Raw genomic sequence first — 26,563 nt, forward strand, 5'->3', positions numbered from 1 at the left:
ACAACAATTACTGTTGTGTGATTTTTACTTAGCATAATTACCCAATTTCTATATGTTAATATAAACATTACTGTAATGTTATAGCTTGAACATTGTTCTCAATGTTCATGTTTTGTAAACATGATCTCTAATGCTGAGGTGTTGGGAGGTGGCAACAAGAGAGGAGTAATTTGGGTCATGGGGACAAAACTCTAATGAATTAATGGCCTTCTCTTTGTAAGGATGTATCACAGCAGGAATGAATTTTTACAAATGATCTTCTTCATCTTTTTTCTCTCCCCCTTTTCTTTTCTTTTCTAGTAGGTGATAGGAGAAACACAAGAAGAAAGATGTTACTAGATGCTGGTCTCTTGATCTTGTAGTTTCTAACGCCAAGAACCACAGGCTAATAAATAGCTGTTCTTCATAAATTATCCACTTTTTAGTATTCTATTATAGAGGTGCAAAACAACCTTAGACTGATAAATTATTACTTCTGCTAAATGAATGCACCATCACTCTTCCTGTGTTACTATGGCTATTTAGCCCATTAAAATTCCAATAAGAACCATCTGAGGTATACCTTCAGTAGAGTTATGTAACACAGTATTCTAAAAACTCTATGCCTTGGGAAGTTTTCCTTGGGCTTCTTTGAGGGCTCATTCTGGAATTCTTGAAATAGCTGGTGTCTAGATCTTTCTAAGAAAAACACACCTGTCTGCAAGTATAGCATACTATCATTAACAGTGTCAGTGGTGGGCTCCCTCTCAATCTGGACCAGTCATTGCTTGGGCCATTCTCTCAATCTGCTCCATCTGCACCTCTGTACATCTTACAGGCAGGAAAAATTGTAGGTTGAAGGTTTATGGGTGGGTTGGTACCCTAAATCCTTTCAATGGTAGTCTTGTCTGGTTAAGGGAGATGGCCTGTTCAGGCCATTGCTGAGAATCTAAACTAGGCTTACCTTCACTCTGTCATCTCCTACATAATCCCTCCTGTTCCCATCCCCCCCTTACCCTCATCCTCATCCAGTCACCTACCCCACATTCACCCACTTTGACTATTCTATTTCCCCTTCTCGGTGAGATCCATACATCTCCCTTCGAGCCCTTCTTGTTACTTAGCTTCTTTGGGTCTCTGGATTGTAGCATAGTTATTCTTTACTGTATGGCTAATAAACACTTGTAAATAAATGCATATTATGGTTTTCTTTCTTGGCCTGGGTTACCTCACTCAGGATGATCTTTTCTAGTTCCATTCATTTGTCTGCAAATTTCATGATGTCTCTATTTTTTAATAGCTGAATAATGCTCCATTGTGTAAATGTGCTACATTTTCTTTATGTATTCTTTAGTTGACGGACATCTAGGTCGTTTCCAGGTTCTAGCTATTATGAATAAAGATGCTGAGCCTAGAATAATTGTCATGAGAGAGGCTTCACCCAGCAATTGATGGAAACAGATTCAGAAACCCACAGCCAAATATTAGGCAGAGCTTGGGAAATCCTGCAAAAGAGGAGGAGGATGGATTGTAGGAGCCAGAGAGGTCAAGGACACCACAAGAAAACCTATCAACCTGGGCCCATAGAGGCTCGCAGAGACTGAACTACCAACCAGAGAACATGCATGAGGCTAGTCTAGGCCCTCTGCACACAAGTACCATTTGTGTAGCAGCAGGATCAAGGGCTGTCTCTCACTCTATCGCCTGGCTTTGGGACTCTTTTCCCTTACTGGGCTGCCTTGTCTAGCCTTAAAAGGAGACGATGCCTTAGGGCAACTTGATATGCCAAAGCTGGTTGATATCCATGGGATGCTGTCCCTTTTCTGAAGAAAAAAGGAGAAATGGATGAGGGGAAGATGGGGGGGGTGTCTAGAGATGAGGGAGGGAAAACTGCAGACAGGATGTAATTTACTCAATTAGTTAATTTAATTAATTAACTTAAAAAGAAAAACACTAAGCTCTTCACACTCCCTAACTCCTTACATGCTGCATCTAAAATTGTTGACTTATGCCTCCATAAGCATAGATAGACACAAGGCACACCTGATGTCCCCTTTCTTTCTTCTTACTCTGCCCTTCCCTACAAAGAGCCTGACTTTTAAGACCCTGCCCAGGTCACCCTCTCAAAGGAATCTCTTCTGCTTGTTTCTAGTTCAGGGCTAGATATTTATCCCATGTGTCCTTAAGGTATCTCATGAATCTCTCTCTTGGGTTGTTTAGAATATATATCGCTCTGCTCGCCTGCCTGCTGCAGCCCACTTCCAACCTCCAAGTCCAACTGGACTTTGGATTTCTTCAAAACAACATCAATAGTCGCTAGCAACAATAACGCTTAATGGACATGGAACTCAATAAATGTCTGGTTCCTGGAAAAAAAGTGAAATCAATTTGGATGCTTAAATTTTCTCTCTGATGCTTTCTCTCTCTGTGGTGCACCTTAAAGTTTAGACTTTAGAGAGGTCAGAAACTGGAGGAACTCATCACTCCTTTAAAAATAGAAGAGCGCCAATAGATGCTTGGAATTGTTATGTCTTCAGTATCATGAGCTTCCTCTGCAAATGCTTCCTATTTTCATCTATTAAAGCTATTCCATTAGGGTTTGAATGATTCAGTTCAGTTCAATGGTTAGCACACTGACTACCCTTCCAGAGGATCTGGATTCAAATCCCAGCACCTACATTACAACTCACAACTGTCTGAAGTTCCAATCTAAAGGAATCCAATGGCCTTCTCTCACTTCTGCACACACTAGAAACATGCATTGTGCACCGACAGACATACAAGCAAAACACCAAGATACCTACACATAAAAATAAAACTACTATATTATATGGACTTTATAAAGTTAGTGTATATTCAGAAATGCATAACTGATAGGACAAAAGAAAGTGATATCAGATCTTTGGATTCAACTTTACATACCATAACACATAAAACAAAAATTTAGTACTTATTTACCACATGCTTCTTTAGGGAGATTGCCACATAAGAAAAATTGAACTTGGTAAAATCATATTTTTGGAAAGTACATTTTTGTGTTTCCATATTGTCTTAAATGTTTTCCCAATAGAACACGTTCCCTCTTTAACCAGGAGAGATTTGTCCCAGGACACCGTGGACATCAAAAGTCACAGATATTCAAGTTTTTTAGATGGATATACCTGTATTTACATGTAACCTACACACACCGTCCTGTGAACTTTAAGCCATCTGTATGTTGTAGTAACATACAGTAACATAAGTAATCTGCATCTTGTAGTAACTATTACAGTGTGCATGAAGTGTAAATTTCTTTAATGTTGCATGAATGACAGGAACATAGTGTCCTCACATATTCACTTACAGATGCAATTATTGTTCTGAACATTTGCAACCTTCACTCCACTGAATCCACACCAGGCAAATAGCGGGACTGTTGTAACTTACATGCAACCACTATCTCTTCCTGCTTGAAATTAAAATTATTATTTCAAGATATTTTTGCAATTTATATATGTTCCAAGGAAGACAATACAAAATTGTTTTCCTCAGATCTGATATGTTTTCTGTAATTAATTCCTAAGACAGGAGAATGCCAGATTTGTGTATAATTTCAGCTAATGACATTTTGCTTCTTGAGCTCTCTAAGGAAAGAAGGGTTGGTATTAGTTTGTAGTGGGACATATTATATTCATGTTATGTTTTTTCCCAGTTCTTCATCCCTTAGTATATAATGGTTACATTTTCAAAGTTGTTAGACGTTGTCTCAATTCAACAAACTCAAAGACATACAGTGAGCTACATCATTTCATAAAACTGCAGTCTTTCCATTCCTGTAGTTGGGAGAAGGAAAATCACAGGTTCCACTTTGTTTAAAACAGTGTGTCTTTAGAGCAAAGGCCTCTAACATTCAGGGCTAGTAAGATGGTTCCGTTGGTAATGACAGTCATTGGACATGAAGATCTCAGTACAGATTTTTTACATCTACCTAAAGCACAGAGAGACACAGCGGTGTGATGCTGGAAAGAGGGAGATGGATGATCTCTGGAACTCACTGGTCAACAAGTCTAGCTGAACTGGTGAGATTCAAGTTTAGTGAATCATCCAATGTCCATCTATAGTCTACACACACATGTGCATACAACACACACACACACCCTAAAGCCTAGATAAATAATTGATTTCTCCTTTAAAATATATCATAAAGACAGGCCAAATGTGATGACTCATGCTTGCAATCCCTGCACATAAACAGAGAGGCTAAAGCAAGGTGCTAAGGCAGAAGGATCGTAAATTCATCCTGCATTCATAGGTAGATACAGTCTGAAAGGCAGAAAAGGTGCCAAAAACTTCCGTTGCTTGTGAGTGTTGAGAAGAGAGACAATCACTTTACTTTGTTCACTTTTTTTCTCTGAGACCTGAACACACAATGGACATTGTGAGGGAGGAGGTGGGCCTCAGAGCTGTTGCATCATAAAGAACGCTTCCAGGGCAGGGCAAGCCTTCAACTTACTAGACTTACTATCACCGTTGCTTAAAACCCAGGGGTATGTTCAAAGGTGCATTTACCAAAGCAGCTAGCTTGCAGCTTAGACTGTGCTCTCTGGGACTGCTTTTGTCCTAAGTCTTAATTTCCATGGATTCCTTCCTCCACGTTCTTGCTGTTCATGGAGTCAAGAAGAACTTAACCTTGAACACAGCTCACCACTGCTCCATAGGACAGTCCCCATGCAGATAGCACCCTGAGAGCCAGAGGAAGTGGCTGAGGACCCAAATCGAGGAGGTGAGAAGACACCTTGCCCAGAGTGTAGGAAGAAAGAGACCTGCTCAACTGACATGGGGCTGCCACCAGGCTATTGACCACCTGAAATTACCTCAATACTTAATATGAACATGGCGACCTGAAGACTACAAATAAAAGACTGAGAATTTGCACTGACAAAAAATATATGCACGTACACATTTTAAACTGTGCATGTCCTAAAGAGATAGATTTCTGTGTATCTCATAAGTAAGTGTTATAAATTCAAGTCTCTTTCACCTTTATACATATAATTATTTAGTAATAATTAAAATCTCCCCTTTGTGTAAGAGCAATGTTTTGCAAAACATACTCCAAATAGGCTAGCCTATTTAGAGTAACAGTCAGTAAATGAGAAAATGAGGCATGGTTATTTGAAAGCTTCTGGTCCAATGTTTTCATGGGAAAAAAATGTTATTAAATCTCCCTGTCTCTAGACCTAGGACTATAGAAAACAACTCTGGCAATGACCCAACCGTGCTGTGCTTTTGATCTTATAGTGATGATAATCATTGGATAAAGGAGTTACCTATTTCTATCTGAGCAGTAACTGCATTAGAACTTCAGACACTGCACAGTGCTGTGTGTGCAGTTAGTCAGAATTTTGTGTGCATGGGTTATTCTAAAAGGAAGAAAACTTTAAAATGAGAGCAGAGGAAGTTTCCCTCCAGAGTCTCTTTATAATATATAATGTGGGAGTCTCATATTTGTAAAATAAAGATACAGGAGCTGGTCCCATGGTTTAGTTGGTAGAGTACAAGTGAACTCTACCAGAATGAATTCAGATCCCCAACACGCACAAGATGCTGAGTCACTGTCTGCAATCCAAAAACTGGCACAGGAGAGGCCAGAGGATCCCTGTGGCTCACTGGCTAGCCAGCCTCGCAGGTTAGTTCCGTTTCAGGTTCAGTTTGAGATCCTGTCTCAGAAAAGAAGATGAACACTGATTTTCACACTGGCTGCCCCAGTTGGCACTCCTACTACTAGCTGAATACGTGTCCTTTCACCACATCCATGGCAGCATTTGTTGTCATTTCGTGTCTTAGCCATTCAAACCTGAAACAGACCTGCCACAGGATCCAGCTATCTCGCACCTCGCCATATCCCAAAGGACGCTACGCCCTACATCGAAGATCCTTGCTCACCCACATTCATTGCTGTTCTGGGCATAAGAGCTAGAAAATGGAAACAGTCTAGACATCCACCTATTCGATCATGCCAACGTGGTACTTATATGCAGTGGAATATTATTTAACTGCAAATAAAAAAATGAAGCTATAAAATTCGCAGGCAAAAGGATGGAACTGGCCAAACCATGCTGAGGAAGTTGATGCAGACACGGAAAGAAAAATTCCCCATGTTCTCTCTCACATGAATGTGCTAGAGTTGAATCGTTACCTATTGGGGTTTCAATTGGTGTGCCAAGAGAAGGCGGAAAACTAGTAAAGGAGAGTGAGGGAGTGGATGACAAGGGAAAGGGGGTACCATGCAGATGGTGTGAAGAGCAAATGGAGAAATAAGGAAAGGTGTACCAAGAAGGATGACATTTATTAATATATAAGACGGGGGGGAGGAGGGAGTATGTGGAAAAATAACCATCACTAAACATGCTTGAAAATGTCATATCAAAACCTATTACTGTAGAGCCATCCTAAGTCATATACACATGTACATACATACATGCATGCATACATACATACATACACACACATACATATATGCATACATACATACACACACATACATATACACACATACATACATACATACATACAAACAAACATACATACATACAAACATACATACATGGAGGTTAAGTAAAATAACCCTATAGTGAAGGAACAATGCTTCCTCCTGACACCATCGGCTAGGAAATGTAAGGCCCCATGCCAGGCATGGATTGCTTCCTTTTAGTCAGTGGGGTTCTACAGACACTACCAAACACGTTAGTTACCCTCCAGAACTCGGTGGTGAGTCCCTTTTGCTGAAGACACCTAGTATTTGAGTCACGGGACATGTAAAACTCCATACGGTGCCAAGCTGTATACTTTGTCCCTGCTGGCTAGCGTTCATGGTACTAGAAGGCGCTATCTATAGACTTACCAAGCTGTGTGAACTGTGTGGTCTGCAGTAATGACTTTCTTAGCAAGAGGCATTGACAGATGCAACAATGGCCCAAATATATGGGAGTTACCAACAGTTTCTCAGATTAAACTTAAAGCTAGCTTCACAAAACAGAACTCATGCACCATGCTATTAACCAGGAAAATAAAATATGGTCAGAGCCCCCAAGGTACAGCCTAATACTAAATGGGCTCAGTGACAAATTCCCTCATCAGCACTCATTGTTGTACACATAGATTTCTTCATCTCTTAAAGCCTAACCAGAGAAACTTCTTTACAGTGGATCGTAATTAAAGTAGAGACCCACAACTGGTCAAGGTCTGTCTTTTTTTTCTTTACTTCAAAGGATCAGCCAGAAAAGTCAGGCTTCAGGAAGTAAAATTGGATGCCCTAAAATTCTGTGTTAAGGAACAACAATGTTCACACCAGAACAGTCACAACACACTCATCTCTAAAAATGGCCCTCAAAAAATATACTCATGATAACTGAAAAGCAAATTTAAAGATGTATAATGGGCTCAAAATTTAAAAATGGTGTTAGGAACACAACAGAGGTAGTTAATTACATAACTACAAATATGCCCAATACTATAATTACAAAACAGACAAATTATAATCACATAACAATAACAAAATTAGGTAACATATAGGCTGAAACATATGATATACACACACACAAAACTAAGACAATATGCTTAAATAATTGAATCACTAAGAATGCAGTAAGGAGCTTGGGTATATAGCTCAACGGTTGAGAACAGTTCCTGCTTTCACTGAGGAGCCAAATTCAGTTCATGGCACCCACATTGCAGGTCACAACTAACCATAATCTTGTCCAGGAGGTCTGGAACTCCCTTCTAGACCTGTGGGACCATGTATTCATGAGTACATACCACTCAGATACACACAAATATACATAACTGAAAAATAATAAAAATGACCCTTTTAAAAAGATCACATTAAGATTACTATTAACATGATTAATATAATAGAAGTAGGAATTTACTTATATAATTCCATAACCAAATATCATAGTCATCAAGGTACCGTTCACAGTAATAACTGAAGAGAATTATTTAAGAATGTTTACGATAAACATGAACCTCTGGGTGAAGTCGAGTTTGAAATCCCTTTTGAAATCTAAAATTGTATCTGATTAAAAATGCAAAGATGCAATATTCTTGCCTACAAAACTGTTAGATACAAAATCTACAGGGCTGAAGAGAGCTCAGTCAGTAAATTGCATGAAGACCTACGTTTGATTCCCAGCACACAAATGAAAAGCTGGTGGGGTAACACACCTTGTAATTCCAGGAAAGGGCAGGTAGGGACAAAGGGACCCCTGGGACTTCCTGGCCAGCCAGCTTAGCTTACCTAGTAGGCCTAAGGTCCTAGTGAAATACCTTCCTCAAGCAAGGTGGGTGGCTCCCAAAGAATGACTCCTAAAGTCAAACGCTAACCTACACATGTGTGTGGAAACACAGATGCTTATAATACCCATGCATGAGCACTCACACACACACACACACACACACACACACAGAGACACACACACGTCTTCTGTTTCTCTTTATGGCTACATCATCTTAGGGGGAAAATGTGATAAGGTTCTAAAAGTCTTGGAACAGAAAACAATCAATGTTCACCTTCACCTTCACCTAGCCAATATTGTTATAACATGTTTTTGTAAGAGTTTTACTTTTATGACATAACAGCACTTTAGTTTAAGAATATATACTACAAAAGTGTTTTGATTTAAAACCACATGATCATTCTAATGTTCTGCATTATGTCATGTGCCATTTCATGTGTCTTTTAGAAACACAGTTTTCATTATGTAGAGTAAGGAAGGTCTTCAAACAGACTTTTCTCATTCCCACGGTGATCTGTATTTGTTTCCTTTAGCACCTTTAAGAGCCTGATATTGTCTGAGCTCAGTTGGGATATCTAGGCATAATTGTATTTTAAATACAAATGTTCTTTGTTTCATTGATCTGATAAAAAAATTTATTCCTTATTACATGGTTGGTAGGGGATCAATGTTGGATATTCCTAATTTGCTAAATGAAATAAAGTAATAAGGGTATGCTAAATAGGAATCCTTTCTTGTTTGCTCTCCTTGTCTGATTTCATTGCTAACACAATGTTCATTTTTCAACATATTTCCTGAGGACACAGTATCCTTTAGCAAAGGTCTTACTTCATGGACTTAGCAGGACAACCAATGTCATCTGTCACTGTTAGGCAGTTGCATCTCTGCCTAATGAGGACTTGACATTCACTCCCACTGGCATTGCCTCTCTGGTAAAAATTAAAGCACACTAATAGTAAACATCCTTTCAACTTAAGGGCATGATTTCCACAGAGACTCACAAGCATCTGTTGAGTGATCAAAGTTCATGGTTCTTACAAGTGTATTCTCAGTAGGTAGGTGACAAATTAAAGTGTTACTGTGGTCCAAATGACAATTTTCAGAAAACGTTTAAATGTTAGTCTAACAGGAATTAAAATCATACTCTATACATGGGCTTGGATATGCACTTCTCATTTGGATTAAGTATTAGGAATTAGAGTAGATCAAAACCTGGGGGAAATGTGGACTAAAAAGAGGAAAGAATAAATATTGCCTTTGTGGGAAAGAATCAGCGAGGAATACAGCCTTGTAGGCAAGGAAATCACCAAGTTATTCAGACAGTGATAAAAGCCTGCTGAGGGCAAAAAGCTTTGTGATCCACTGCACAGTATGGTGTTTGTTATAAATAATTCATACTATATTTCAAAATTGCTAAATGAGTGGATTTTGCATTTCACTCCCCCCCAAAAATAAGTACATAATATGCTGCTTGTTAATTAGCCTGATTTAATCATTCCACATTACAAATATATATCAAAACATTATATTATGTCCCATAAATATATATAATTGCTATTTTCAAAAGAACCTACGAGGAAAATTACCACCTACCATTTCTAACTCTGAGGAACAACCAAAACAGAAAGGATTCAAGAGCGTCTGCTACCCAACTCCAAAACTAGTGAGAACAAGAAGCCTATGGGTTTATGTCATCATATGGCACATGTAGGGGGTTGGTCAGACAAGAAGCAGATATACTGTGGTGTGGCTATCAGATTAAAAGGTAGATGAAAGATTCCCATCACTTACTAATGTATAGCCATCATAACGTGGTAGCATAATGCATTTTGTGTTTGTGGTAACATTTGTATAAACAAACCTACTGGGTTGCCAGCAGTAGAAAAATCACAATGATATATTCACATAACCCTGATAACAATAACAACAATTGTGCTCCTGGGTCAGGCATGTGCTCTGCTACACTTTTTAATCATCTTTTTACTGAATGCACGCCTTCTATGATAAATGTACAGAACATATAGAACAACTCCATTCCAGGGACCCAGGTCTTCAAAGATGGCATTTCCAAGTGTGTGGGTCCCTGGGAAGATCTCGCTGTGGAACAAAGGGCATCGGTAGAGGATGGAGATGCTTAGGATCTAGGCCTGTGGGGGCCTAGGATCATTAACACTTTGGTCACTGACAAAAACATGTACAAAGTAAAAATGCTTAATGGGGATGACATTAGCTGAAATACCCAACAGCAGGAAGATGGAACCTGAAGCGACCACATCCAGTGGGTAGACATGGCCCCCAGTTGAGGGATGGGGCCACCCACCCATCCCAAAATCTTTAATCCAGAATTGTTCCTGTCTACAGGAAATGCAGGTACAAAAATTGGAACAGAGACTGAAGGAAAGGCCATCCAGAGACCGCCTCACCTTGAGATCCATCCTATCTACAGACACCAAACCCAACATTATTGCTGATGCCAAGATGTGCTTGCAGACAGGAGGCTGCTATAGCTGACCTCTGAGAGGTTCTGCCAGCACCTGTCTAAGAAAGATGCAGAGGACCCAAATGGAAGAGTTAGGGGAAGGATTGAAGAAGCTGAAGGAGATTGCAACCCCATAGGAAGAATGATATCAACTAACTTGACCCCCTCAGAGCTCCCAGAAACTAAACCACCAACCAAAGAGTATACACGGGTGGGTCCATGGCTCTTGCTACATATGTAGCAAATGATGGCCTTTTCTGGCATCAGTGGGAGGGGAGGCGCTTGGTCCTGTGGAAGTTTGTTGCCCCAGGGAAGGGGGATGTTAGAGGGATGAGGCAGAAGTGGGGGGAAGCACCCTCTTAGAGGCAAAAAGAGGGTGAGGGGATTGCAGAGGGGAGACTGGCAACAAGGACAATATTTGCAATGTAAATAAATAAAATAATTAATAATAAAAAGAACGAATGAATGAAAATAGAAACATGTTTGTTGAATCAGTTCATAAGAAACAAGATATTATGCAGCCCTAAGTGTCTGTGTATTAAGCTTCATGTTCATTACAAAAAATGGAGAGCTTAAAAAAAATTAAAGCATTTATAAAGTAAATAAATTACATCGAACTAAGATGAGTCTATTCCTAAGGAAAGGAAGTTTTTATGGATATAGAATAGGCTAAGTATATCATGTTTATAAAATCTACAACCGGTATATAGTAATGCCCCAGGCTTAACATTCAGTGACTATTGATTCATGTATGTTAAATAATTAGTGACCTACATACGTATACCAGTTTTCATCCATTATACTGCATTTTCACAAATACTTAAGCCTTAATGGTGTGTTACAATTGGAGATAGCATTCAGTATATAATATTATACAAATCTATAACTGAGAAACAAAAGGTTCCTATAGACCATCCATCCAAGCTTGTGGAACTGAACACTACAACAGTCTCACAAAGATGAGGTGCCTTAACTATGCACTCCGCAGTGCTTCCCTTCTTGGCTCTGTGACACAGACATGTACCTACAGTCCAATTCTAGTTCAAGAACCTCACTCCTTATCCAAATCTCATTTAAAGTGCTGACAAAAACACAAGGATTAAAATTCAGAAAAAAAAATTATTTTGTCGACCAAAAAAAAAATATTTAGATATGAAGGAAATGGGATTTAACTGGTAGAGATGAAGTTTGAATAAAAGAGTAATGTAATTCTGCAACTCAGCATTAGATACAGAAGAGAATATGGTGTGTGTGTGTGTGTGTGTGTGTGTGTGTGTGTGTGTGTGTGTGCGTGTGTATGCATGTATGTCAGAAACAGAGAGAGAGCAAAAGAGAAGACATCAGGTGTCTTGTTCTATCATTCTCCCCTAAGTCTCTGAAGACAGGGTCTCTCAATGAACCCAGAGGCAGGCTGATACAAGCAAGTCCAAGCCCTTGAGTTATAGATGCCCACAGGGCCACGTCAGTTTGTTTTGGTTTTGGTTTTTTGGTTTTTTGTTTTTTGTTTGTTTGTTTCATTTGAGACGTGGAAATAGAACTCTGGTTTTCATGTATATGTACCGAAAGCTCTTACCCACTGAGCCAATCTCTTCAGCTTTGAGAATATTTCTTAGGATTAGTCTTTTTACCCCAGTGAAACTTAGGGGAAATTGGAATTCAGATGCCACACACCTAGTAGGGGAGCTGGAGGTAGAGTGATGGTTCAGGATTTCCCTACTACGTTTAGTGACTACCTATAGAAACCAACCCCTTGAATAAAGAAGATCATCCACTCCTCCATTTACAGGCTGGAGTGACAGGAAAGGAGAGAAAATTCACACTACACAGATTTCCTCCAAGTACATGAAGAACAAGAAAAATCAAATTTTGTCCCCAAATCACACTTACTTTCTTAGACTGTTGCTGGAACCTTAGGTTCATGCTTCTGCTCTTATACACCCCACCTTAAAGGTCTGCTTCAGCAGGATCTCCTGTCGACCCACGGGCACTGGGCTACAGTTATCCCTAGCCCCCTTCAGAGGAAAAGATATTTGAAGAGAATCAATCATTTAAAACACAAGAAGGTTAACAGAAACATAATGTTCAGAAAGAACATTGCCAGAGATCAAAGAGGTCTTTTTTAATTCCTTAAAAATGATATCTTCAGAAGAATCTCCAAGACATTTTATCATTAGAGTGTGACATAATATGGAAAGGCTGAAAAAAAAAAAAAGACATTCGATGTAATGGCTCGCATCTGTAACCCAAGCATTACAAAGGACAAAGGAAGAGGACTGCAGCCAGCTCAGGATCAGCCTGAACCACACAATGCACTCCAGACTACCAATGGCTACAGAGGGAGAGCTCTGGCTCAAGTTTTTTAAAAGGAAAGAAAATAATAATAAAAGAAGAAAGATTCTAAGTGTATAACAAAAAAAAACATGAAAGAACTATTGAATGAATGACCCTCAAGCTCATGTATATAACAGAGATCATAAGGTGACTTTTTCTGAAATGAAACATATTTGAATATATAATTAATAAAATTAAACTGGAGATATACTGGATCCAGGTAGGTTTTCCTCCATTGTTGGTGATCTTCACCAGAAGAGAAATGAGACTAACTTGGAGAGCTTGTGAATGGAAGGTAGGAAAATACTTGGGGTGATGTATCCATGGCTGAGGGCACAGCCAGACCTGATGACCAACCACCAGACACCATCAGTGAGTTGACTGCCCTTCAGACCCACTGGAAGAAGCTAAAGCTGGTGATTCCCAGACTCCAGACACTCCCTCCAAAACTAAAAGAGAGTAAGTCCCTGCTGGTTTACATCATTAGTTTTGTGGTGGTTTGTTAAGGCAGTCCTAGGAAATCAATTCAGTTAGTCAGGTGCTAGAATAGAGGTGTCTATAAAGAGAGCAAGAAGCTTAGACAAAGACACACAGTTTTGGACAATGTTTGAGAGATGAGGAGTAAGGCTTGCAAGATGCTAAAACATGATTGCACTACTCTTTGAAACCAAGGGTCATTCCAGGCTGTAGGAATAATGGCGTGCCTATGGGGAAAAAAGAGAACATGTTTTTTATTTGAGGATGAAAAAAAAAAAAGAAAAGAAAAAAAGGAAAAGAAAAGAAAAGGGAAGGAAAGGAAAAGAAAAGAAAAGAAAAGAAAAGAAACCTGTCGCTTGAATCAGGTTAAATTTTCATAGTAAAGTTGGAAACAGAATGTCTGGGAATTTGAAAAGGCACAGGATCTGAAGAGTAATGGAATATGACCTCAGTTTGGAACCAAAGAAAATGAATAAAGGTTTCCTAGACGAGGAAGTGTGTTCGTGCAGAGGGAAGAATTCCTTGGTCCTGAGTCTGACCTCACCATCTTCTTCCACCTTTAACTCTATGGTCTTTGTTTTTGTTTTGATTTTCTTCCTCGCTCTTTCTAAACTTTTCTAAAGAATTCTTCCATTTTAACCAATGTCCTAAGGAGCATTCGACCCTTTGAGTCATACGCTATTTGTAATTTCCAGTTGTAACTTTGGAATCCACGTAAATGACTGACGACCCTGGATAGCCTGCAGTATGTCATAGAAATGCACATCTTAATATTCTCTTCATGGACTTAAATTCAAAATGGTAACAGCAGAAATTCTGCATTTCCTGGAGAAAAGAGTGTTCATCCCTCTCAATCTTGCTTTGGCGTGAATTATAGTTATCAAGAATTTTAAGGGGCATACTTAACATAAAACCCATAATCTCTATAAAATGCTTTTTGATTTTAAGTTGTTAATACGGAAATGTAAAAAGAAAATAATCAAAAGAAATAATTCTAAACATTATAGCACTAAAGCCCATGAAAGAATCATTACTGTTTGCCAATATCCAGACCATAACCATTCAATCCAACATTGGGGGTTGGGGGGGTGGGGGGAGGCGCAAGTGAAGCTGCCCTTGTTAGGCAAAAGAGAAGAGATTCTTGTTAGAAAAGTAACAAGCTCAAGGCCAGGCCTGCTGAAGCTGATACAAAGATACCAGAGCAAGTGGGTAGGAGGAAGGCCCATTACCAACAAAGACTAGACTTTTGCAACAGAATTGTCCAGGTATTTAAGCCAATCTCAGTGCTACCACTGGCTGAATCTTCTCTGGGTTAGTAAGCTAGATCTATTCATTTACCCAGGGAACTCTGAACAGGCCTCCCTCCTCTCCTCTTGAAACTTTGTTTAGGCTCTTCCCAGTATCTAAAAAAAAAACAAACAAACAAAATCAGGGCATATCTCTATCTTCTGTCCTGTTCTTCAGGAAGATATCCCATTCCCAACATGTCTGTCCTGGTCTCCAAAACATTCCAGTTTCCATCTCCTGCAGACATCTTGACGTGGCAGGACCACCACCCCTCTGCCCTCTTTCAGTTCCTTACTACAACTCTGGGTGGGAATACATCTTCACTCAGCCTCTTGAAAAATGTCTGATCCATAATAAAAATGTGTTGGCTATCGTCTAACTGCTTGCTATTTAATCAGGAATGATTGATAAGTTATTTTCCAGACCAACAGTCACTCAGCATCCAGGTGAAAATTCTCAAGGAGAGGGAACTCAGTCATTCAAGACTTTCCAAAGGCCAGAAATTTTCCATAAGATTGACTATGACTACCACATTACCTCCCAAAGCAACTAAAAAAAAAAAAGTAATAATAATTATTTGTTTAACTATATAGCAACCACTCAGTAAGATATTGTTACTTTCTCTCTACTCCAGTTAGCCAACGGAAATTCAGAAAAGTGGCTTATAAAGATTATGCTTGAGTCTAAGGTGTTATCGGAATGAAAATTTAGCAGACACTATGGACTGTGGACACTATCACGTCAAAACTGATTGGGAAGCAGAGAGCCAGACTTTCATCCCCGTGACCCAAAAGATGAGCCATTTAAAAGCTAATGCTTCGAGCTGAGGTATCCTGCCTTATATCCCTTGCCCTCTGATGTTGCACTGCCCTGCCTGTACCATATCTCCTGACCTCTGACCTTCCTATTATTCAGTTACTCTCTACCATGACTTTTGACTGCTCTATTGAGCTTCCCGTTGGCTATTTACAAATGTCTATGTATCTCTGAGAGTTAAGATACTGTCTACATCACACAACAGCATACCTACTGTTAGCCGGCTGTTGAAGCTTGGTGATTGTCAGCTGAAAGACACAAAACTAAAAGCACTAAGACCTTTGGTGGTTGTTAATCACTTGGTTTTTAGATAAATGAGAATATCCTGTGCTTTACAACACATAAGTGTGCTAACGATGTGCTATTTCATCACCCAATAAATGCACACTGAGGGAGAGAAAACCAACCCAGTGTGTCTATGAAGATCTCTGTCAACTATGCTTAGCTCTAAAAAATCAAATGTCAAAGACAAACCATGAAGGACAGATGAATCAGAGATTAACTAAATCAGTGCTATCAAAAAAAATAGATTGAGAAAAAACACTAAGTTTAAAAACTATAAAAATCTGATGTGTACATTATAACTAAAATATGAGTAGAACATAAAAAATTTAGAAAATTTTAGTAAAACCCAACCCTGTTTTTATAAAAAGTCTATTCATTTTAATGTGTTTAAAGTCTAATATATTAAATCACATTTTATTTCATTCATTTATTTGAACTCTGTGCCTCTGTACAGCAAGGTACAATGAATACCATTATGAGAATAGGGATGAATCAGAAGCTCACCAATATTTACAATTCATATTCTAAACACAGTAGTTCAGCATTGCTGTATTTGATGGTCATATGACAACACCATGGCAGATTCACGCTGATCTCACACAACTCTAATAGCAAAAGAAAACCAAAGGCTACTGCTATTTAAGGCTTAATTGTATAGGCAAGGGCAGGTTGTGTGTATATTCTGCCCATTTTCTACTTAATCTACTTGAAAGAGAGGTTGCATTGAAGATATTCTCACAACTTTCATAATTTCTCACTGCAAGATGCCTAAATGATGGCAAACTTACGCATAAGTTAGACCACAGTCATTGTATTATTATTTTTCCTTAAATACTAATCCTACTGATCTTACCCAAAATTAATATAACAACATCAGTAAGAAACAAAGTTTATTCACCGAATTATTACTATTATGACATAAATAAAATTATTATACAATATCCTCTTTTAACAAATACGATCTTATAATAAATCCATAAATTCAAAACTACTAATATAAGGAAGTTGTATACTTAAAACCTCAGAAAGAAAATTTTATATACTTCCTTAAAAAAATTCAAAACATTAATAAAAGGGTTTTTGCTTGAACATATTCATTATCATCTAGTCTTAAATTTAAACATATTATTTCAGTATGTTGATAATTTTTAAAATGATTTTATTTTCTAGGAAATATATTTTATATTTACTGAGTATTGATGCTTCAATTGAAATATAATTACATCATTTCTACCCTCCTGTGACTCCTGAAGTATTCTTTTCAATCTAGACAAAATATTGGTGTAAAATAAAAGAACCTGTGTGACCAAAGTTGTTGGCTTTTCGGCTCTTTCTAGGAAGGAAACTTAAAAGGAAGCACTTCTGACTACTGAGACTAAATTAAAAGGTATCTGTTGAGAACAATGGTTTTGAGCTAGGCATAGTGGCACATGACTCAAATCCTCATACTTGGGAGGTGGAAACATGATGATCAGGAATTCAGAATTACCTGTGGCTACAAAATGAACTCAAGACCAGCATGAGATGCATGAGACCCTATATTAAAAAATAAAAAATAAAAACATAGAACACTCCCTAATAGGCAGTCCTAGCTTTTGATTGAGATTTTAAAAGATGTCAACAATACAATGAACTGGGTAAACAGACATACTATAACCTTAACTGAGCCTTGTCTGTCTAAACAGATTTTAAACATTTAATTAGATGCATGAATAATGGCAGTATTTTTCGGTAGCACACAAACATAGATCTTCACACATAAGAACATGAAGAAGACGGTAGATACCCTTGAGGTATCTCCATGGAACTTTCTGGACACATGACGCTCTAAAGATTGTCATACTAGAATAACGCTTTATCATTATCAAATGTCAGGGAGAAGTCCAGCTAAGTACTGTAACAATTCTGAAGTATTTTCAACTTGATACAGTAAGTATCATTTTGCCCAGAGTTTTTCCGTTTTGATTTCTATAGAATGCATTCTGTCAGACACTGTCAAAATTATAGCATTCCTTTATAATCACACTGTATGTCTTCAACTAACTGACCATTATAAAAAGGTTCAGGAAAGATTACATGTAATTTCCTGATCTCACATCAAAATCCAACTTCACATGGGAATTTCCACTAGCTTTAAGCACATTTTATTCTTTCAATTCACCATCTATCTCAGTAGGAACACCTAATCCTGGTTATTTACATCTGAAAAGTCTACACTCTACACATTACAGCGCCCATCACCCATAGGTTGAAGCAGGATCGCATTTAAAAAAAAAAAAAAAAAAGCTCAAAGCCAATAAATCTAATAAGAGCGGAACAAGGAAAGATCTATAGGCCCAAGGAGTCCAGCTTTCAAAGTCTGAGGTCAAGCAGGAGGTAGCTGTATCGGCAAGTTAATTTTGAGGCTTTGGGGAAAGTATGAAGATAGCATGTGAAACTGGAAACGGCAGTGCTGGAAGAATATGGCTAAGTCTAGCGGTCCCTGTGGAAGAGCGGTTCCCTGATATATGCCGAACAAACACAGATAAAGGCAGAGACTGACAGCACTATTCCTAACCTACTCGCTGCATCTCAGTGGCTAACTGTGTGCATTCAGTGGGGAGTGGGGACTAGACTAAGAAACCATGCTTGAACAGAAAGAGCAGTGACCCAGAAGTCAAAAACGGAAGATCTAAATTCTAGCCCCACAATTCTCACTCACTAGTCACTGCCTGAGACGTGCCAGTTGTCTTCTCAAAATGAGGTGGTTGGGTCAGATGACTGAGTTTTCTTCTTCCAAATCTAATCTTCAAGAACACCAAACATCTACTGCATATCTCAGTCACAAATCTCATGGAAATAGTTTACATATATATTACATGTGTGTGTGTGTGTGTGTGTGTGTATGTGTATGTAAGTGTATTTATATTTTTGTGTGTATGTGTACATATGTATGTGTGTACCTGTACATGTATAATAAAAATAGTTTGCATTTATATATTGAGACATACATATAACATATGTGTTTTTATATATACATATATGTAAATATATCATATACCTACTATATTCTTTTTTATAAAGATTTATTTATGTATAGACACACACTATAGCTGTCTTCATACACACAAGAGGGCACTGGATCACATTACAGATGGTTGTGAGCCACCGTGTATGTGGTTGTTGGGATTTGAACTCAGGACCTCTAGAAGAGCAGCCAGTGCTCTTAACTGCTGAGCCATCTCTCCAGCCCACCTACTGTATTATTGAAACTTAAAACCACATTCCTATAAGTTCTCTTCCATCTCCTTTCCATTTAAAATGATACAAACTTGCTCCTTGACATATATTTATCATTGTGTTCTATATGTAAATATATACATATATCCTACAATAGACTATGTTCTTAAAGGAGAAAAACACAGCCCAGTATAATAAATATGCATACAATTTTGAGAGTCTTCACTGGCACATTAAATCTTAGCTTTCAAGTGTGCCAGACATTGAACAATTCTCCACACTAATACTGATAGACTAGGTTTTGAAGGAGATAAAAACTGGAGGATTTTTTTTGACATTGTTTTGTAAGCATTTAAATGTGTTAGGCATATCTCTAAGACCTCACATGAATAAGACTCTCCCTGCTGTATAAAATATGGGAAGGGAAAAAGGATGGTATCTTTGACAAGCTACCTTTCAAAGGAAAATAAATTGAGATTATCTAATCAGTTACCCTTGTGGGTGGATGGGTCTACACCTGCACTGAATCTTAGACCTAGGAAATGACAGAGCTGATCATCTTTATGGCTTTCATGACAGAGCCACAGCAAAATGATTTCCTGAGATCAATATGTGGTTAAGAGAAAGCTGTTTTCAATGGAAACAGGAAGCTAGGAGCTAACCTGTTTCTATGGTAACCAGAGCAGCAGATACCCAACAGCTGTAAGGGGGGGGGGAGAGAAGAAAAAAAGGCAGAAAGTTACAAATGAAAAAAATCAATTCTGGTTTACCTTGTTGGTGTGACAGTTCTCGGAGTGCAATCAGAATGGGCAGAGACATGCTGCTCCTTCCTGGCATCTTCAGCAATAATTACCCCATAAGCATCAAAACCTTGGCGATGATATGAAGTTTAGATATTATCTTAGCCCAATGTGTCAGCCTTGGTTTTTATTATTGATATTATTATTAATTTTTTTGTAATAGGGCAAACGAAGATAAACTGAGTTCAACTCAAGTTGACATCAGAGTAAGAGCTCAGTCCTCATAGCTCCTAAAACATGATTTTTCACAATTCTGGTTCCATATATTTTCTACCTCAGTTCTTTTCTTCCTTCAAACCCACAGTCTATTCACTTTCTGTGAAAATATTGACTACATAGAATTAAAATTGCCACCCTTCAACCTCTTAAACAAGCATCAAACCATGTTATTTTATCATAAAAATCTGCTTGAGCTGTTCTAAAAGGAAAGCCCTTAAAACTTCAGGCAGAACTGAATTACCTTTCTGTCATATATTCCTGGTTATTGTTTAGAACATTTGCCACGATATATTTCCTTCTGGATATCTGTGTTTATCTTTAGTGTCTTTGCCATTTCACTTATACGTATCTTAAAGATTGCCATAATAAAAAGGATTTATGATTCATGAGTTCAAAACATATAAAACTTGAAAAATACATTTACTTTACTTGCGGCAGTAAACATAAATAGTGATGATTTAGACAGTCAAGTGGGAACATTTGATCTGCCCATAAACTTGCACATTTTTTTATTTTTATTTGCTTTGCAAATAACCTCTTGACAAGTAGGGAACATTTTCTTGTCTCTCATTCAGTTTTGTCAACAAAATTCAAAATTGTTGAGTCTACAAATGGACTGTTAAAAATATACATGAAAATCATACTTAATCCATCCAACTACATTCATCTTTGGCACACCTGGTGCCTAGCAGTAAAGCACCTTGCTTGGTGTGTGATCATACACGCTCCTAAAAATACAACGTAACCGATAAGGAGCTGTGTTCCTTTATTGATGTGTTGAGACTGAGATACTCTCTGGTCCTGTTCAATCCCCACAATACTTTAACTTAACGAGAATTGAATTTATTTATAAATTATATAGTTAATGTTCTGGAAAAAGGTCAAAAGATTCTTAGCTTGAAAAGGGAAAACAACCAGACATCACAGCGAAATCTCCTCAAGGACATGAACTTGAATTTCCTTTGTCCTACAATTGGCCATGATTCAAGATTAATAGAAAAAAGGATGGAAGAGACTTAGCCACATTCTAAGAGTTCACCTGTTTGATACAAGTACAACCTTCATTTAAAAGACTATACATGATTCTGAAACCAAAATACAAACAAAGAAACAAGATTGTAAGGAAACTCGGATTAAAAGTTCAAGGTCTAACTGTGCCATCTTTAATGAATCAACCATTAACTAATTAACATTTTTGAAGGCAAAAAGAAAGATGTTGAAGCTTTAAAAAATTATAGGGTAGAAGCAGCTAGATGATGAAAGTTTCACTGGCATGTTAAGGAGCATCCACTTTATTCTGAAATCCATGGTACCAGTTAAAGATTTTAATTTAGGCAAATAATTGTGACAAAAATTAGCCCAGGATGAGTTAAGCATGAAGAAGTGAGTGAGTGGCGTAGACCTAAGTCCCAGAGACATGATCTGTCACAGAAATTTGAATGATCGATAAAAAAGAGTCTGCACACAAGCAAGTTCTCTGGCGTGAAGAATATGCAGCATTATTGGTACAAGAAAAACAGCTAGAAAATGGGTTTTGCAATCGAACAATTGGAGGAAGGTGGGTATTCGTTTCGGGTTTTGGGTTTTTTGTTTTGTTTTTTTGAGAAAAACACTTTACTGTCTTGGAACATTTTCCTGTCTCTTTGGCTTTCCTAACTCAAATGATGTATTTAGGAAATATTTTTTATTACAAATGAAATAATTAACTTAATGAAAGCAAAGAACTGTATCTTCTGCATGCCTTCCCTTTATGTAGATTTTGATGTAGAGTGTTTAAATAATACATACAAACCAGAGTAGCAAGGTTTCTACAAGAAAATTACATTTGGTAACCATCATTTGTGAGGGAACTATTAATACGTGACCATTAAAAGAAATGCTCTTTCAACCTAGCAATGAAAAGTTAAAATCAACCTTGCCATCAAATGGCATGCATAAGTCTCCAAAAAAGGGTCACACTCTCAATCAGGAGGAAGTTAATCACCTAGCTTCATCTACAAAGCAAAAAGTGAGGAATGGAGAATATGATTCCCCCCCCCACACACACACACACACACCAGCCCTTTAGAGCTAGGAACAAATTCTTTGAAATTTTTCTAAGCCTGGCAATTTCTAATTTTGAGTACTAGTAACTCTGAAAAGAACCTAAAAGCTTGACCAAGAAATTTCTGCCTGTCGTGCTTTCTTGTGGTGCCGAATCTTGAATGAACACTCATACTCTAAACTATAAATGCTGAGCTAGGAGAGAACACAGGGCCCTTTCCCAAAAGTGTCCCTGCTCCTCATTATTTGCAAATATTGTCAATAACATTAACAGAGCCATATCTCCTCTCTTTCCTGGTCTTGGTTTTCTACTTGACAGATTTCCATGACAACTTATATGAGAATTTTTTAACAAAAAATTAAGAAAAATAACATATAAGTATAGCATATTAGCTTATTGTCCTAATCACTAGAATATTAAAATCTCTCAAATATATATTTATGTAATAAAAAATTAAATGCCTTGATAAAGAGAACATGCAAAAGGTGAAATTACAAGACTGAAAAAGTCAATTACCATTTCCTATCACTAGTGCTTTAGTGTGACGTTGTAGGTCACGAAAGTGAAAATCTTTATGCCTAACTTAAAACTGAAGCAATCTTCTTGATATTGGAAAATCATAAAGTAAACAATAGGTATAAGAACTGAAAAGGGACTTCAGCTAAAATTCTTCATCTACATACTTGAGAAAATATATGAGTTAATGTAAAGATAGGACGTTTATAAAATGCTTAACTTTATTAAGAATGACGAGTGATGAAGCCAATCACTTGATAATGATTTACGGTTCCTAGAATCAAAATCACATCACTTAAGCAGTTTTCTCCTGCTGACACCTCAGTGGTATTCTTTGTGAAGAATCAGTCTGATACCACTAGGTCAGGTCAGAATTGGAGCTAATATATTACTTCATTTATGTGAAGTAATGAATTGCTGCTATGTGCTCTGATTCAGATAATCCTTGATGATCTGGAAAGATACTTTCCTGAACTACAGTCCTCCGTAGGGAAAGCGACATATTAGACACTGACTAGACAATAACAAACAGAAAATTCCAACAGGGTTCACATAAGAAGTGAAGGTCACACACTTTTCTCCCTTTGTTGACTGTTGCTATGCGAAATTAACCCCAGACAATGTCCTACAAGATATGTATTGTAAAATGTTGTAAATGTCCTTGCCAAGTGGGTACCCTAACTAATGTCTTAGGTAGCTGTGCAGAGACTTCACAATCCAATCAGTTAACAACCAGAGATTTTTTTTTTTTTTTTTTGTGGAAAGGGGCCAGAAAGAAGACATGACACCACTAGAATAATCTTGGTTTGGCTAATGATTTGACGTATGACCTTAAGCGCTTTCTAAACTCTGAATCTTCATTTTCCTCATCTCAATTAGAAAGAGAAGGTCTTTGCTAAGTGACTTCTAAAACAGATTTCAGGCTGCTGATTGTCAGCTGATTTTGCTCTCACCTGCTCTTGACCTTGTGTTATCCTCTTGTTTCTTTCTTCGTCTAAAGCAGGTAGATGCAAATCCTCCACATAGTTACAAGGAAATCTAAGGATGAAAATTGTTTCCAAAACCCAGTGGCTGGCAAGTCATTGGACTACCCTTTCTCACTAATCAGCAACAGAATCAAATTTTATAGTAAGAATAAAGGTTGTTTGGCTCGCTAAATAGGTATAGAACCCAGTCTGTGATAAAATACAAACCTAACTGAGGATATGTTATCAGGAGAAAAGGTAATAAGGCAGTAGTTTTATTAAACACAGACTAAAGAAGTCAGTTGTGTAATGAATCTGAAAGCAAAATAAAAATTTAACCACCGTGGCACTCAGCTGAACACCAAAAACCACAAGGGCAAGGTCATGAGCCTGTGACTTTAGTTATATCAATAGCACTTTTTGTTGTTGTCGTTGTTGTTGTTTTGTTTTGTTTTGTTTTGTTTTGTTTTGTTTTGTTTTTTCAAGACTGGGTTTCTCTGTACAGTCCTGGATGTCCTGAAACTAACTCTGTAGTCCAGGCTGGCCTCAAACTCAAGGATCTACCTGCCTCTGCCTCCCAAGGACTGGAATCGAAAGCATGAACTTCATGCCTGGCTATCAGTAATCACTTTTAAAGTATAAACTATTTTGCCATATGGAATACTTTTAAAAGCAATATTTTAGGATTAACCTTAGTATTTCCGTGTTTGACTATAGGGATGTGGGGCTATCCTAAAATTTATGTATGGGTTCAAAGGTCAGGCCCAAGAGAGCAACACTATTGTCTGTGTTCTCTTTCTGCCTGAAAACCAAACACATGTGTGGATTTATGAGGAAGTGTCAGAAGCATATCTCTCTGGAAGTCAGTGGTCAGTCTGTGGCATAAAAACTAAGATGCAGGCATTTCTGACATGCCAAGGCAGTGGCTCCAGAGGGTAGAGTCAAGGTCAGTCTAGGAGAATTACCATCCCATAGAGATGAGGGTCTTCTCTGGGCAGCAAAAACAAGATATATGCAGGGGCAACAATTTACTGAATTCAGTGTTCCGTTCTCATATACAACTAAAGCCAGATCATATCCTATATTATTTTTCATCATTTCTATTTCTATTTCCTTTAAGCTGAGGACATTATCATTGGTCACTTCTCTATTCCCTTCATGGGATTCTGGAAAGATAAATGGGCAAATATAATCACTCCCTTAGGTTAGAAACATTGGGGCTAAGATTATAATATAAAAAGTCAGGTAAAGTTTTCAACAGTCTGAGTTACTCAACAGAAGACAGGTCAGTTGGGTGATTAATTCACCATTAACCTGTGAGGGAAAAAGACACACCTAAGACACCCAGCTTCCCGATCCAGGGTGCAGGTAAGATCGCTGGGAACAGTTGCAAAGACATCCTCTTCGCCCCTGGGAAGAGACAAGGCCAGACACACTCTCCTCACACCCTACTCCACCCAGACTCACAGACACGGAGGAGACTTCCCCCCTCCCCGCCCTCAGATTAGATCCTTATTGTAGCTACTGCCCTGCTAAGTCAGATCTGAGAGTTAGAGCTCCTTGAAAATTGTCAGGACAGAATGGGCAACAGACTCCAAAGCACACCCTAGCTAAAGGAAAAAAAAAAAAAGTTAAGGCAAAAACTAAGGTGACTGTAGTAATGGCGTTAGGGTACATCCCAGGACTCTTACATGGGTGGGTCTCATGTGCTAAAGTAAATCTGTTTGAATTGGAGATCAACAGAATGGACTAACAGGGAGGGTGGAAGATATCAGATGGGGGAAAGCCTCCGGGCTTGCCCTACCCCACATGAAACATCTCGAAAAACCACGTTCCTTTCTTCCTCTTCATCTCAGAGGCTGTTGGAGGAAATAATCAAAGTTTGAAGCAAAGTTAAAAGAGTTGCAACAACAGGGAACGCTAGATTCAGGTCTTACCCTAGCGGCTCTGGATGAGTAAGGGTCCTCAAAGAGAGCCCACATGCGAGGCTGCAGCTTCCTCCAGCGGCCAGACTTGCCATCTGGTCCTCCCAGCCCCGCAGCAGCATCCTCAATGCCCAGTCTCTTGGCCGCTAGGTCCTCATCATCACCAGGGTCGCCCCCGATGAGGTCGGGTGTCTCGAAGATGTCCAGGGCCTCCTCCGCATCCCGGTGCTGCCTGTAGGTCATCCAGCAGCAGGGCTCCACGTCTGTCTCGTCGATGCCCCAGAAGGCCAACTCTTCCTCGAAGAGCGGTCCGCACACGTCGGCGGGGCAGTGCAGCTTGCCCGTGCGGTAGTAGTTGAGCACATAGGCGAAGACTCCCGGGTGGCGATCAAAGAAGAATTCGCGGCCTCCCCCAGGGTGGTCGCTGCCATTGCCACCGTGCGAACTGCAGTTGCCTGCGCCGCCCTCGAAGCAGCCGCTGGGGACAGGGGACAAGGGAGGCGGTCGCGGTGGCGGAGACAGCGGAGGGGGCAGCGGCTGCAACTTGTCCCCCGCGGCAGTCAGGCAGTCGCCCTGAGGTTCAGAGGAGGCGAGAAGGGCCAGGCGAGTCCCAGGAAGGGTCTTGAGGGTGCTGCGGTAGGTTTCGTGCCTGGTGCCCCCGACATTGAGGATCACCCTCTCGTTGCTCTCGATCTTGCCCATCTCTGTGGCTCGGACATGACTAGGGGAAGCGAACACAGCACCAAGTTAAAGCTCCTGTGGGTCGGGTACTCACCGCGACCCTCTCTACCCACCACCTCGACCCAAGAGTGCCAAGATGCAGAGCTGGCAAGTGGGAAGGACCCTCCCAGGAGGAGCTTGGTGCCCAAGTCCTGTCCCCGCCTCTTGCATCACGCCTGGCCCAGGTTCCCAGGGAACGAAGAACAGTTGAGTCTTCCTTGACCT

The 26,563-nt window shown here is 39.0% G+C and overlaps 1 protein-coding gene across 6 annotated transcripts in view; it reads right to left on the minus strand.

Annotated features, from left to right (window-relative positions):
* Kcnc2 (potassium voltage-gated channel subfamily C member 2) overlaps nucleotides 1-26,320 on the minus strand; it is a 178,913-nt gene extending 152,593 nt beyond the window's left edge. For all 6 annotated transcript variants that reach the window (XM_052165345.1, XM_052165348.1, XM_052165346.1 and 3 more), the window contains exon 1: nucleotides 25,631-26,320. In XM_052165345.1, coding sequence (XP_052021305.1) covers nucleotides 25,631-26,320 — 690 coding nt within the window. The remainder of the gene's footprint in view (nucleotides 1-25,630) is intronic.
* Nucleotides 26,321-26,563: the final 243 nt, after the last annotated feature.

The sequence above is a fragment of the Apodemus sylvaticus genome, chromosome 20 (genome assembly GCF_947179515.1).
Source record: "Apodemus sylvaticus chromosome 20, mApoSyl1.1, whole genome shotgun sequence".
In the NCBI taxonomy this organism is placed as follows: domain Eukaryota; kingdom Metazoa; phylum Chordata; class Mammalia; order Rodentia; family Muridae; genus Apodemus; species Apodemus sylvaticus.